Consider the following 14,469-nt stretch of genomic DNA (forward strand, 5'->3'; position numbering starts at 1 on the left):
AACTACTTTTAGTACTTCATCAGGAGGCTTTTATTGTTATTTCGACCATATATAGCTGATGCCCCAGGACCCTGGTGCTACATAAAAACACAGAGCTACATAAAACAACACAGAAGTATGGCTAAAGAGTGAAAAGAAAAATGAACCTACTGACATAACGTGCATGTGTGCAGAAGTCTTTAAACAGTGCAAGACAAAAGACAGCACAGGATAAGAGAGAGTGCAAAGAGACAATACAATAAACTGCAAGACAGATACATAAAGATAGCATCGGCCAGTAGCATTTGTAATTTAATGTTTGCACTGGTTCATTGTACTGCACATTATACTGCACTATTATACAGTTGTATACAGAGTTTCTCTACCTTTGCTTTACACTACTATGCACCAATAGACCAAGGCAAATTCCTTGTACATGGCAACAAAGCTGATTCTGATTCTAAACACTCTGTCGGTGTGCAAAACAGTTGTAGCATAGATATAATATGCAAAAATGACAGTTTTGCAACAGCATTTAAGAATGTAGAAAAGGTTAATTTGCAAATTAAGTTGCTCCAAAGACACATGAATTAGTCAAGTGTGTATTGTATTTTATCAGGACCACACAATGCACAAAGTCCAGAACAACGGGTGCCCCGAACTCAACTGTCCAGAAACACAGCAGGTCACTCTCACTGACAGATGCTGCAGAGTGTGTAGAGGTGAGGCTGATCTACATCACTGGATTTTCAGTTTGCTGTTTTAAAGACAGGGGGTGTTAGAGAGAACACACGCGTAACCCATTTTGTGTGGGAAGATGACAAGAACAAGTTGAATGCTGCAATAATAAAAGAGAAGAAAAGAAGACAGACAAGTGAGATTAAAATAATCCATGACGGTCTGTTCCAATTAAAGCGCCGCTCATATATACGTCAATACATCCTACTGTGCAGTGTACACACACAGCCAAAACACTGCAAGCAAATTCAGAAATGTACTTCATTTCTGGCTTAGACTTTATATTAGATCTACCTTTAGGTATTGTGCTTTCCAAGCCATTTTTAAGCCATTATGACTGAGACCAAGGCTGAGAAATGGATTTCAAATATCTGCTTTGAGCTTTGCTTTGAGCAGAACTACCTTTCCATTGCTGTGTTTTTTTCTCTTTACACAATTTTACTGGTTGTGTAATAATGTACCAGAGGTTGTTATTTTTAATATAAGAGAGTATTACATTTCCTCATTCCACATTTAATATTGTGTAGACATGCTAGCAGGCTAAATGCCCATTTAGCTTCTCTGAATTACAGCAACAATCAAGCTTGATAACTTGTTTCATATTGACTAAGATACTGAGAATATATGAAGAAAGATTGTTTATAGTAATTCTAATCGAAAGTTTTTCCTCATCTATGGACTGCCTTGTAGCTTGTACAGCTAAATTGCTAAGCTACAAATAAGCAGCTAATGACCTAAACAAACAAAATAAATGTTGCTAATAATGTTGCTATGTATGTTAGATGAATGTTTCTGTACCAGAACTTTTACGGATATTCATTTCTTAGCTAAATATTATTTAGCTAAGAAATTTATTACTAGTTTTCATTCCTCAAATAGTTCAGAGCCACGGTTTATACACTTTATCATTCTCAGTAGTTATGACATTAATTCCTTTACGTTTCAAAGGCCATGATTTCTGCGCGGAGGGCAACGTCTGCATGGACCACTCCGACTGCCTGAATCTGGACGCAGGAGCGAGCTGCATCTGCAAAGAGGGTTTCCGTCCACTCCGTCCAGACAACGCATACTGTGAAGGTAAGCTGTACCCTTTCTTAAGATTTATTAACGATATACTTTCAGATGATAAACGGTCGTACGGAGGGTTTTTCTGGTTGCCAGTAGAGTATTATCATAAACAGTATATTGCTGAATCTTGCATATCAAGGGCATCTGCAGATCATTTGCCTCTGCTAATTGGATTTGTACCAATTAAAATGATATGAGATGAGAGGCCTGTACGGATGAACCTATAAAGGCAAAGTAGGCTAACCTCATATTCCATTTTCACCTGAGTTATTTTAAGGGAGTCGCTTCTTGCTTTTAAATGCTCTGTGAAGTCTTAATGAGCACAAAGTGACGATTGCTTCTTATCTGTGGGGTTTCCTTATTCAGTCAGACAGGATTTCTTTCATTAGCACTGAAAGTGGTGTAGATTCTTCTTACTGCACTAGTGTAACATTTAACTGTTGGGTAATTTAAAGAATTAGGGTAATTACCGTGATGTCTTCGCTGACCCAAAGCTACAGAGCACACTAATCTGGATGTGATGGACATCTTCCTCTCCGCCACACCTTTCTCAAACAATGACGTCCATCATCAGCAGGAGTACGTCATGACTGGCTCACCTCCACCTGTCCATGCTTTCCTGTTCAGTTCTCTCACTGTCTGACCTACTTTCTTAGCATTGCTAATGAATTGAGGCGAACGGTTCGTAGAGCGTCGCCCCCTTTTTTTTTGCCTTTACCACTGTGCAGATCAGACAGATATGTAATGAAAGCAGTTCATCTCATCCAAAAATAAACCTGCACCGATGTGCACGGGCCATCAGTCACCCCTTGCTGCTTTTGCAGACGCCTCATGGAAATAGTTGTCAGGTAATTACACAAGAACAGGAGAATATGCATAATTAAATATGCTATCTTGCACACTGATTTAAAATTAATGGAGAGTTCAGTGGTCCTTACTGGGTTAAGCTCTACTTAGACTAATGGACTAGCTTGAAATGGATTCTTTATTCTGCAGTGTTTAGCCCTGCGGGACACTTTCGAGTTGAAATATTATACAGAAAGCCTGCTAAAAATATTAGTCATTGAGAGATTAGTACTTAGCTTTTAATTAGTATGTATGTGTTAAAATAATGTTATCATTAGAGTTTTTTTTTTTTTTTTAAACCTAAACGGTAGAGATAACCACAAGAACCTAGAAATGTTTCGTTAGTGAAAGTCATAGTGCCCTACTTAACTAGTAGACCAATTCATCAGGTTTTTTTCCTCATGTGGGCGAAGGTGTTTAGAGTTGCATTCTTCTTGTACCAGTTTATGATTTCAGAAAGACTTGTGCATGTTAAATATTTATAACAACAATTATTTTAACAAACGTACTTTTCCTTTCAAGCTATTATCTAAGAAGTTATTTTTCCGGCATTGTAAGTTAAAAGGCAACTCATAATGCCCTTTTTTTTAATCGTTAAAATTGTACTTCTCCAAGATAAAGTTGAGGCAACTTTCAACCTAGAGGCAGTGAGCTACTCGAATTTCAAAAACCCTCACCTCATTAATTCCTTGTTGTTTTCAGTTCCTCGGCATCCTCTGAGATACGGGGGTACTTTTTTTTGTGGGTGGCAGAGACAATGGAGAGCTACTTCTTTAAAGTTGTCATCCACATCGCTGCTCTCGAAATAGACTCTGACGATGAGATCAGTCCCCTTTCAATTTTTCATGCGGTTGGTGGAAGGGCAGAGACTCAGGGGGATACTCTTTAGAAGCAGAGTGCTGCTCTGTCAGACAGAAAAGCAGGGGGCCTCAATTCCTCCCCTTGCTGGGTGCACTCAAATAGAAGCTGAATTTTCCAACACAGCAAACACTGTTTGGTGGGGGGGGGGGATCATTACGTGGATGTGATAAACTGGGATGTGGAATGCCGGATGCTGTCTGTGATCACAGCAGGTCCATGGTGCATCGCAGATATGCAACAGGAGTGGACAGATAATGAGTTCACCCAGTGTGTGGAGTACAAAATCCTCCTGGTATGTCTTCTAGTTGTGTGTGTTTGTGTTCTTTTTTGAATTCCCTAACTTCCTAAAACAGTTAATAAATATCATAGGATGTCCTTTTTTATACCAATATTGATCTCACCAAAGATATAGGATGTATGTACAAAGTTTTTTTTTTTTAATCACTACCTTATCTTGGACAGAATATAGATATTTTAACTACAAATTCGTACTAAGTAGACTGTTGGTCAATTTTGCTATCTAAACACATTTATTAAAAACAAGACATTCTTTCTATTTAGATCTGTACTTTAAGGGAGATTCCAGTAGACTGGCTCACGATGAGTGTCTCAGAACCTGTTGAAAGGTTTTGTTTGATTGAGTTTGAGAGGAAAATGTCAGCAGGTGGAGGAAGGTTAATTGGCGTTGACTGAAGAGGAGCAAGCAAATCCCAAATGCAATTACAGCTGAGGTGAAGTCAGGGAGAGAGTGGCGAGTGGGCGAGGAGGATGACCTGACCACGGTTTCGTCAGAGTGACCTTCGGGGCATACACACACGGATCTGTTGTGTGGGCAAAGAGATCAGTTTAAACCACCAGCACACTGAAATCGAAGTCCTAAGTGCCACCTGCCATCCACGGCAAAACATAAGCACACAAGAATAGTGTTTGGATTCACAGGTGATTTAAAGTCCTTAATCTTGTAAATGATACCACTTATATTAGTTTCACAGTAGTTATTGAATAATATGGCTTATGAGGAATAACTGAATAATAAGCAGAGAATTGAAGATGTTAATTAAAGGAACCCAGCAAGCAATTTAGCTCTATTTAGCAAGCAGCTGTATTTCTAGATATGGCATTAGTGGTTTAGAAGGGATTTAGCTGCGGTAAACTTTGTGAACAGATTAATTCCTTTTTAACCCTTTAAGTCCTCGCTCTCTTGCTCTCACAAACAGATTTTCGTTTACTGAATAATATGGGTTGTGATGTATAACTGAAAAATAATAAGATTAATTATCGTCTTCCAATTAAATGCACGGGAAACATTTTCAGAAGCCTCTTTCTTAACAACACACCCAGACACACACACACACACACACACACACACACATGCAACCCGTCAGCACCACTTTGGGTAAGTGAGGAGTTTAAATGGGACAGCATAATTCATTACTATTAATCAGGCCAAACAGAGTCCATTCTTCTTCTCTGAGCGTTCACAGCATTATTGGGTTTATTGTTTCTTATTTCACTCGGCAATGAGAGGCATCTCATATCGTGAGATGATTTACCGCCTGTGAGTTTGTGTTAATGAGGCCATAGCAACGGCATGGCTTTCAAAGGATGCACCGTTGCCATCTCCATTTTGTTGACACCTCGCCAAATCCTGTTAATGATCCAAGGTGCTTTCAAGGTATTCTGTCTCTTTGTCAGATAGAGCTCCCATAGAAGGAACATTAAGGCAGTGTTTTCAAGTGGCTCTCAATGTCTGGGTCCCTCCTGTGGACTCACACTCTCTAAGAGGCTGTGATTCACAAAGGCTAATTAGAATGAACTAGCCTGACTCATTATTAGCTGTGCGGTGTGGTTGTTAAGGAAGGCCAGTGAAGCGGTGCTGTAACTCAAAATCAAACTTGGCCATGGCTGGAAAAAAGTGCATACTTAACAGAAGTTATCAAATCTATTAAATCCAAACCGCATAGTTCAGAGCTTAGTGTTATTCCTTTGACATGTAAAACACATTACTAAAGTACTGGAATGTTACCAATGGGACAGGATGAAAGCAGTCTTATAAATGATTTGTAATCTGTGTGTAATAGCACTTGTGTATAAGACCATGGCAGTGGATTTGAACTGCTGAGGTTTTGCGCTCGGGTCTCAGCAGGAATTTATGTTAAAACTAGACTAAATTCAGAAATTACATCAATGCTTATACATTAGAGTTTCCCAAAAGCTCCTGGTTACACATTTCCACATAATTCCCACTATCATAATCCCACTATCTGGTGTCACCAAGATGAGGATGGGTTTTCCCTTTTCCCTTCAATGTTTTTTCTTTATATCATCTCAGGGAGTTTTTCATTGCCACTATTACCTCTGGCTTGTTCGTTAGGGATACATGTAAAATAAAAATATGAATGTAATCATTTTTGTTCTTGATTTTTATATATCCCTGTAAAGCATCTTTGTGTCAATGTCCATTGTTAAAAGTGCTATACAAATAAAATTGAATTGAAATGAATTGTACTCACATTTGGTAGTTCTATCTGTGAGGCTTATCCATGTCAGCATTCAGTTGTGTTAGTATTGAAGTGGGCTTGGGTGGTATAGAGACCTGCTTCTGTTTGGCTGATGCACAGAATAATCTGAGGAACAATCAGTGGTACCTGCAATGCACCTAAACAATGCACCAGAGTTTCTCTTTCTAAACTGTAACAGTGGGGGTTTGGTAGCTTAGTGATGAGGTGTTGGGCCACTGATCAGAAGGTTGTGCGTTTAAAGACCAGGTCCACCAAGCTGCCATTGCTGGGCCCCTGAACAAGGCCCTCCTTATCCTTCAATTGCTCAGTTGTATAAAATGAGGTTAAGGTTTGGATAAGGGCTAAGGATAAACCAAAAGAAATGCCAGATATGTGAAATAAGACTAAATTGTGAGTGATTGATTTACTGAAGATATGTACATTCATCTAATTTGGCTCATTCTTTTAACCTGAGCGACGTACAACTAACACAGGATGCATCTGAGAATCCAATCAATAGACCAAGGCCATCACCACTGTGCCCTAGTTGTTACTATAGAAACGCTAATATTATTATAATAAGCACTTTTCTATAAACCTGTGATTTTCCTAGCAGGGGTTATTACTGTCAGAGTCTGTGCTGTTAAAGAAAATTATTGTTAACACTTTAACCATTATACTTCAATAATTATAATTCAATCAATTTTCAGGCAGTGGAATAAAATTGGGTGTTCTGTGCTGTATGGAACAATTTGGGATTTTAATCGTGGTGAAAACCTTTTAATGTTGTCACCCCTCTGGATCTGAACTTACACTGTGGCCGTTTTTTATTTCTGTGTGCTGATGGTAGCTCAGGGATTAAGGTGTCGGACTGTTAATGGGAAGGTTGTAAGATTAAAACCCACGATCACCGAAAGCTGCCACTGTTGGGACCTTGACTAAGGCCCTTAACCCTTAACTGCTCAGTTATATAAATAAGATAAATGTATGTCACTCTGGATATGATGTCTCCAAATGCTGTAAATGTAAATTGTAAATGTTCTATGTTCAGGTGAAATAGCGATGGTAGAGAAATTTGCCCAGTTGCTTGTCGCTGAAGCAGAGTGAGAAACAAATACACCGGAAACCTGTTGAGTGAATGCATTTTCTATCAAAGAAATAGAAATATCGCTCGCAGTTTGGTCCACATGAGTGCTGTTGTGCTATGTAAAGGGTTTTTTTTAAAGGCACTTGGAATTGAAAAATGCTTGTTAGCAAGTATAAAAGCTGTTACAGTAATATAACTGCATCGGCTGAGCTGCGGGAAATCAGATTAGCTATTAAACATGGTGGTGAATTGTTCTGTATTCTATTGCAAACATAAATCTGCTTCCAGCTTGGTTTATTCTCTTCATCCTCCTGGCTCTGTAACATTAATCCGCTATAGTTCTTCATCTGTATAATCAGATACTGGGCTTGAACAATAATCAGCCTCCTCAGTCCCATCCTTTTGCACAGTAAGTAGTCAAAATGTAAATAAATGCAATGTCAATAGCACCGCCGTGGCTGTAGAAACGATGAGCGATTTCGTTTTTGACTCTGCAAATGTTGTAGATGATAATTTTACAGATGTACAGGTATCTTTTAGAGATAGATAACTCACTCAGTTCAGTGAGTGTGACCTGTGCAAAGTAGTGCAGTTATTGTGTGTGCAACAGTCTGCTGAGGTAGAATGTCATGTGTGAGGAAGTCCAGAGAAAAGTCCAGAAAGTCCAGGTTCTAGGTATTCTGGTTGAGGGCCCGAATGGCCTGCGGGAAGAAGTTCCTCCTGTTTTTTGCCTTCAAGGAGCGGAAACGTTTCCCTGACCGCAACAGAGAGAAGAGTCCATCATTGTTACGGATTGTACATGAGTGCCAAATAGTGAACTGTGGCCTAGCCAAAGACATTGCTGTTTAACAATGATGATTACTTCAGAAGTCAGGTATCGAATATGTTCTCACGCATACAAGATTATATAATGCGTGTCAGGAGTCAGTGTTGTTCCAGTTGGAAATGGTTGGCAATGTAAATGCAGCCTAAGACACATTAAATACGAAGGAGAGTCTGCAACACACTGGAGTGTTTTCCGACAGCTTTTATAGTTATTGTTATAACCCATTGAACTGTTCCTCATTGTATAGTGTCACAACTTGGAATTGAACCAAAAATCGCACACAGGTGGTGTGCATTCAATTAATTATGAACCCACTTTAGAAGTTTCACAGTGTAGTTGTAGCAGTTTCTGAATAATGCATTCGCATTTCTCTCTGCTGCTCTCTTTGCACTCTTGGCTGCACTTCGATCTTAGATCAGTTGATGCTTGAAGCCTGAATGACTGGACCTAATGTCTCTGCAAATAAAAAAATAAAAAATAAATAATAAAAAAAAAATTGGCCAGAGTCTTAGCTATTGTAAAACAGTCGCCGAGGGTTCTGGTTACATAAACGTTTTGTGTAACAGTGTTCAGGAAGGTAGCTTTCAGAGGCTTTCAGAACTTCGGGCATCTCTCTCACTGGTTTTCAGAATAGTTTCATCCTGGCAAGTCTCTATAGAAATGTGCTTTTTTTTATCAGAACAATCAGAATAGCTTCAAAGTGAATTATGAAGAAGAAATTGCCCTTTAAGCAGCTGATATGAGGAGGTATCATAGTAGACCTGCATCCTTGAAAAGCTATTGTATGGATTTGTATAGAAACCAGTCCTAAAAGTATATGAAATTTGAAGTGTAAGATATGGAAAGTATATGAAATTTGCTAGTTAAATGATTTTTACAAGTTTGTGCATTGGTTACTTTTTAACATGTCTAATGCATCAATGCATTACATACATTAAGTTTACTATTGCACTGAGATCTGATCTCTATTTCTTTATTCCTTAATGCACAGACACGTGCATTAGTTTCAGTGAGTCAGTAGTTGTCTGATTCATTACTGAATAATTAAAAGGAAAGTTGGAGTACTGCAAACACAATGTCATCATGTGCGTGAGGCGTTCGATGAGACGTGCATCATTTTCTTATTACTCTATGTTGTTTGGTCACAGGGGTTTAGAGTCTGATTGGAACCTTTTGGGATACATGGGAAAGCATGTGTCTCTGCAAACCATGCATCAAACTGCATTAGTGAGCCTCTGCTTCGGTGCCAGCGAAATGGAAAAAAGCGTCTGAGAAGTTAAAGGAGTATCTCTGTGTTCATTTATCTTTTTGTGCGAACTAGTCTCTTGACCCAGATCACTCTTGGAATAGAAGTGTGCATTGATTTCGCAAGCCTTGTGCTCACAATGCTCCTTCTCGTTTTATGGCTGACATGTGACAGGACGAACAAGGGAATGGAATTACTAATGGAGACAGAAACCTTGTGATTGTGCGGCTTCAGTAATCTCACTGATGTGGCTGAATGCGTCGGCTCATTGTGAGAAATGCTTTTAGAGATTGCTGTAATCACTCAGGTGAGATGCATCTGAGGATGCCAGTGTCAGTGCATGAGGCTTATGCTGGATTATTTCAAATAGCAAAGTCGATCGATGGACGGATTGTTTGACAGATCGAGATTGATTAAATAATGCATGGGTGAGTGACTGAATGAAGAAGGAACAAATCAAGATTCACAGCTTGTTAATCTGACAGTCCTAGTCTAGCTAACACGGCTCATACCTACAACTTCTTCTTCTTCTTTCGGCTTTTCCATTCAGGGGTGGCCACAGTGAATCGTCTCTCTCCACCTATCCCTATCTTCTGCATCCTCAACACTTGCACCCGCTACTTCATATCCTCATTTATTACATCCATATACCTCCTCTTTGGCCTTCCTCTTTTCCTCCTGCCTGGTAGCTCCATGTCCAACATTCTCCTACCAATATACTCACTCTCCCTCCTCTGGACATGTCCAAACCATCTTAACCTGGCCTCTCTAACTTTGTCCCCCAAACATCCAACATGAGCTGTCCCTCTGATGTACTCGTTCCTAATCCTGTCCAACCGTGTCACTCCCAAAGAGAACCTCAACAGCTCTGCTACCTCCAGCTCTGACTCCTGTCTCTGTCTCAGTGATACTGTCTCTAAACCATACAGCATGGCCGGTCTCACCACTGTCCTGTACACCTTCCCCTTGATTCTCGCTGAACTTTTTCTATCACACAGAACTCCTGACACCTTTCTCCACCCATTCCAACCTGCCTGCACTCGCTTCTTTACCTCTTTCCCACACTCTCCATTACTCTGGACTGTTGACCCCAAGTACTTAAACTCCTGTACCTTCTTCACCTCTTCACCCTGTAATCTTACTGTTCCACTTCCCTCTCTTTCATTCACACACATGTACTCAGTCCTACTATGACTGACTTTCATTCCTCTTCTCTCCAGCGCAAACCTCCACCTCTCCAGGTTTTCCTCCACCTGCTCCCTGCTCTTACTACAGATCACAATGTCATCTGCAAACATCATTGTCCAAGGAGACTCCTGTCTGACCTCCTCTGACAACTGGTCCATCACCATAGCAAACAGGAAGGGGCTCAGAGCCGATCCCTGATGCAGTCCCACCTCCACTCTGAACTCCTCTGTCTGACCTACAGCACACCTCACCACTGTCCTGCTCCTCTCATACATGTCCTGCACCACTCTGACATACTTCTCTGCTACTCTTGACTTCCTCATACAGTACCACGGCTCTTCTCTTGGCACCCTGTCATATGCTTTCTCCAAGGATTTCTGACCATCCCTATACTTCTCCATCAACATTCTCAGAACAAAAATTGCATCTGTTGTGCTCTTTCTGGGCATGAAGCCATACTGCTGCTCACAAATTTCCACTACCTTCCTTAACCTAGCTTCCACTACTCTTTCCCATAGCTTCATTGTATGGCTCATCAACTTTATCCCCCTATAGTTGCTGCAACTCTGCACGTCACCCTTATTCTTAAAGATCGGCACTAATACACTTCTTCTCCATTCCTCAGGCATCTTCTCACTCTCTAAAACCCTGTTAAACAGACTAGTTAAAAATTCCACTGCCGCCTCTCCTAGACACTTCCAGACCTCCACTGGGATGTCATCAGGACCAACTGCCTTTCCACTTTTCATCCTCTTCAAAGCCTTCCTGACTTCATCCTTTCTAATCTTATCTACTCCCTGTTCCACAGAGTTCACCCCTTCTACTCTTTGTTCCCTCTCATTTTCCTCATTCATCAGCTCTTCAATGTACTCCTTCCATCTCCTCCGTACACTCTCCTCACTTGTGAGCACCTTTCCATCTCTATCCTTAATAACTCTAACTTGCCGCACATCCTTCCCATCTCGATCCCTCTGCCTAGCTAACCTGTACAAGTCCTTCTCTCCATCTCCTGCCTCAACTTCTGTCTAAATTCCTCACAACATTCCTCCTTTTTCAGCTTCCAACACTTGGTTTTCTTCTCCATCTCTATCTTTGACCTGTGCTTACAGACCATCAAAGTCATCCTACACACCACCATCCTATGCTGTCTGGCTACACTCTCTCCCACTACCACTTTACAGTCACTAATCTCTTTCAGATTGCCTCATCTATATAGGATGTAGTTTACCTGTGTGCTCCTACCTCCACTCTTGTAAGTCACTCTATGCTCCTCCCTCTTCTGAAAATAAGTGTTAACCACAGCCATGTCCATCCTCTTAGCAAAGTCCACTACCATCTGTCCTTCAAGGTTCCTTTCCTTAACTCCAAACTTGCCCATCACCTGTGTTCCCCTCACCAACATGTCCATTAAAATCTGCTGGTGGAATAAGGAAGTTCAGGATAATATTCAAAGGAAGAGGTTAGCCAAGAAGAAGTGGGACATGGACTCTCACCCGTGGGAATACTCTCTATCACCTCATCTAATTCACTCCAGAATCTCTCTTTCTCCTCTAACTCACAACCTACCTGTGGGGCATAACCACTAACAACATTCAACATCACCCCTTCAACCTCTAACTTCAGACTCATCACCCTGTCCGACACTCTCATCACCTCCAGAACATTCCTCACAAGCTCCTCCTTCAGGACCACACCTACCCCATTTCTCTTACTATCCACACCATAATTAAACAGCTTGAATCCCGCTCCTATACTACGAGCCTTGCTACCCTTCCACCTGGTCTCCTGTACACACAGTATATCCACCTTCCTTCTCTCCATCATATCAGCCAGCTCTCTACCTTTCCCTGTCATAGCACCAACATTCAGAGTTCCTATTCTCAGTCCTACACTCTTACCTTTCCTCTTCTGTCTCTGTCTACGCACTGTCCTTCCTCCTCTACTTCTTTGACCAACAGTAGCCCAATTTCCACCAGCGCCCTGTAGGTCAACGGCACCGATGGCGGTCGTTGTTAACCCGGGCCTTGACCAATCTGGTATGAAATTGGTTAAATTTGGCAATGTTTTACGCCGGATGCCCTTCCTGACGCAACCCTCTCTATTTATCCGGGCTTGGGACCGGCACAGAAGTCACTGGACTGTGATCCCATGGCTAGATTGGCTTGTACCTACAATGCTACAGCTCTTATCTTATCTATCTTGTTTTAGCAAGCTTCGTCTGCCATCGCTAAGCAGTGACGGGATGGATGGCCTCCATCGATTAACAAGCGAGTGTTCATTCATTCAGTTGAATGCTGAGAGTTGACTGAAGGTCTGTTCAAGGAAATATGATTCTCTTGAGGTAGTCTGAGGAGAGAGGCAAATAGAGGAAAAAGGCTGATGTTTTTCTCTTGTATTCACTAGATTTAAATCAGCGACTTATGTAAATTAAAATAATATTGAATGTGGCTTTACAGAAGGCCATGGATAATTGACTGAATAATAAACATGCTTGCAGAGTGCAGAAAAGGAGAAGAAAAGTAGAACATTTTCAAGGATTGGCCAAAGATGGATGTTTGAAGTAAATTGGGTTAGTTTTTCATTTGAAAACTGAAAATTTTTTATCAGTTTTGATTTGATTTAAAACCCTACATTTGACTTTGTCAGAATTAATGAGATGCAGAATGTTCCAGTTTGTCCCTGACCTCTTTATTCCCCTGAATTAGTCTGAAGTGTTTTCCTCTGTCTCAGGTTTACTGTTCATTTGCCTCCTGCGGGAGAGAAAAATCATTTCTTTTTCCACAGTCGCAACAAGTACTGCAGTTTAATTTTAGCTTTAATATCATTTTGTGATTGATTGATTGACAGTGTCTTTGGATCGCAGAGTGCAGAGTATTACAAGATGAAGATCAATTCTAATCTATGACCCATTAATGAGCAATCTGTGCCTATACCATTTATTTTTATTAACAAGAGAGCTTTCTGATGGCTCGAAAAAGTACCCTCAATTGCAATATTATGTATTACGTGTCAGTATAGTTTTGTGTATGTTAAATTCTGTACTGAAAGCCTGTTTTTCTTCTTGCAGATATCGATGAGTGTGCGGAGGGGAAGCATTACTGCAGAGAGAACACTATGTGTGTGAACACCCCTGGATCGTTTATGTGCATTTGCCACACAGGATACATCCGCATTGATGACTACTCCTGCACCGGTAAGGAATAAAAAACCGTGGTTTAATTGTACAATGCAATGACCAACTTGACCATGAGATGGATTACATTCCATGGTGTAATGAAATAGTGATGGCAAATTTAACCTTAATGCCATAGACTTGAAAAAAAGTGTCTCTAAAGCACCTCGTGTGTAATTAAAAAGCTGTTCTCTCCAGTGTGGTTCAGCTTACTGGAAATTGGGGTGAGGTTCAGCAACATGTGTATGTTCTTCTGTTACTGGCTTGAATTGCAGTGATTAAACTGATCACTGGTGTTAAACCACTTGATGTGCCTCTTAATATGTAGAGCAATTGGATTTTTTGGGTGCATGTGCAATGCTTATACCGAATTTCTGGATTTTATTTGCAAATCTAAAAGCTTTATCCAGCAATCCTACAGGAATAGCTAGACCAGGCTGGAATTGAATCCAGTATAAATACTTAATCCTTATGTGCAATGCATATCCATATGTTCTTTATTCCAACCTCAGTGTATGTAGTACAGCTGTACCAGTTTGATTATAGGCTACGCATCATTTCTTAATGCTTTATTTACTAGGCAGCAGATGAACCATTTACAGCATTTAATTTTTCTGAACCTCCGAACATCAATATTGTAAAAGAGATGTTTTCAGTTTTGCTACAGTGCTTTCAAATAGATCATGATTTAACCAGCCTGGGAGCTGGGGGGTTACTGCGCAGAGTTTTGCTACCCCTATAAAAGTCAATTTGTGTGATTAAGTCAGCCTTTCTCTGGCTCTGTTATAGTGACTCGGTTGTAAGAGGTGCTTACTAAAGTCAAATGCCTGTCATCCGCGTATTGACTTATGAAGATAGAACTATACATGTACCATCTTCACCTTGGCATGCAGAGTGGGATATAACTCTCTCTGACACGCACACTCCTCTATGAGTATCGACCAGCGTGAACAAATC

At 40.5% G+C, this 14,469-nt stretch overlaps 1 protein-coding gene across 1 annotated transcript in view; it reads left to right on the forward strand.

Annotated features, from left to right (window-relative positions):
* nell2a (neural EGFL like 2a) overlaps window positions 1–14,469 on the forward strand; it is a 68,807-nt gene that overhangs the window by 23,047 nt on the left and 31,291 nt on the right. Inside the window, exons 11-13 of the mRNA XM_058408776.1 lie at window positions 599–701; window positions 1,666–1,794; window positions 13,408–13,533. Of these exons, the coding sequence (XP_058264759.1) occupies window positions 599–701; window positions 1,666–1,794; window positions 13,408–13,533 (358 nt within the window). The remainder of the gene's footprint in view (window positions 1–598; window positions 702–1,665; window positions 1,795–13,407; window positions 13,534–14,469) is intronic.

This window comes from Hemibagrus wyckioides, linkage group LG14 (genome assembly GCF_019097595.1).
Source record: "Hemibagrus wyckioides isolate EC202008001 linkage group LG14, SWU_Hwy_1.0, whole genome shotgun sequence".
NCBI lineage: Eukaryota > Metazoa > Chordata > Actinopteri > Siluriformes > Bagridae > Hemibagrus > Hemibagrus wyckioides.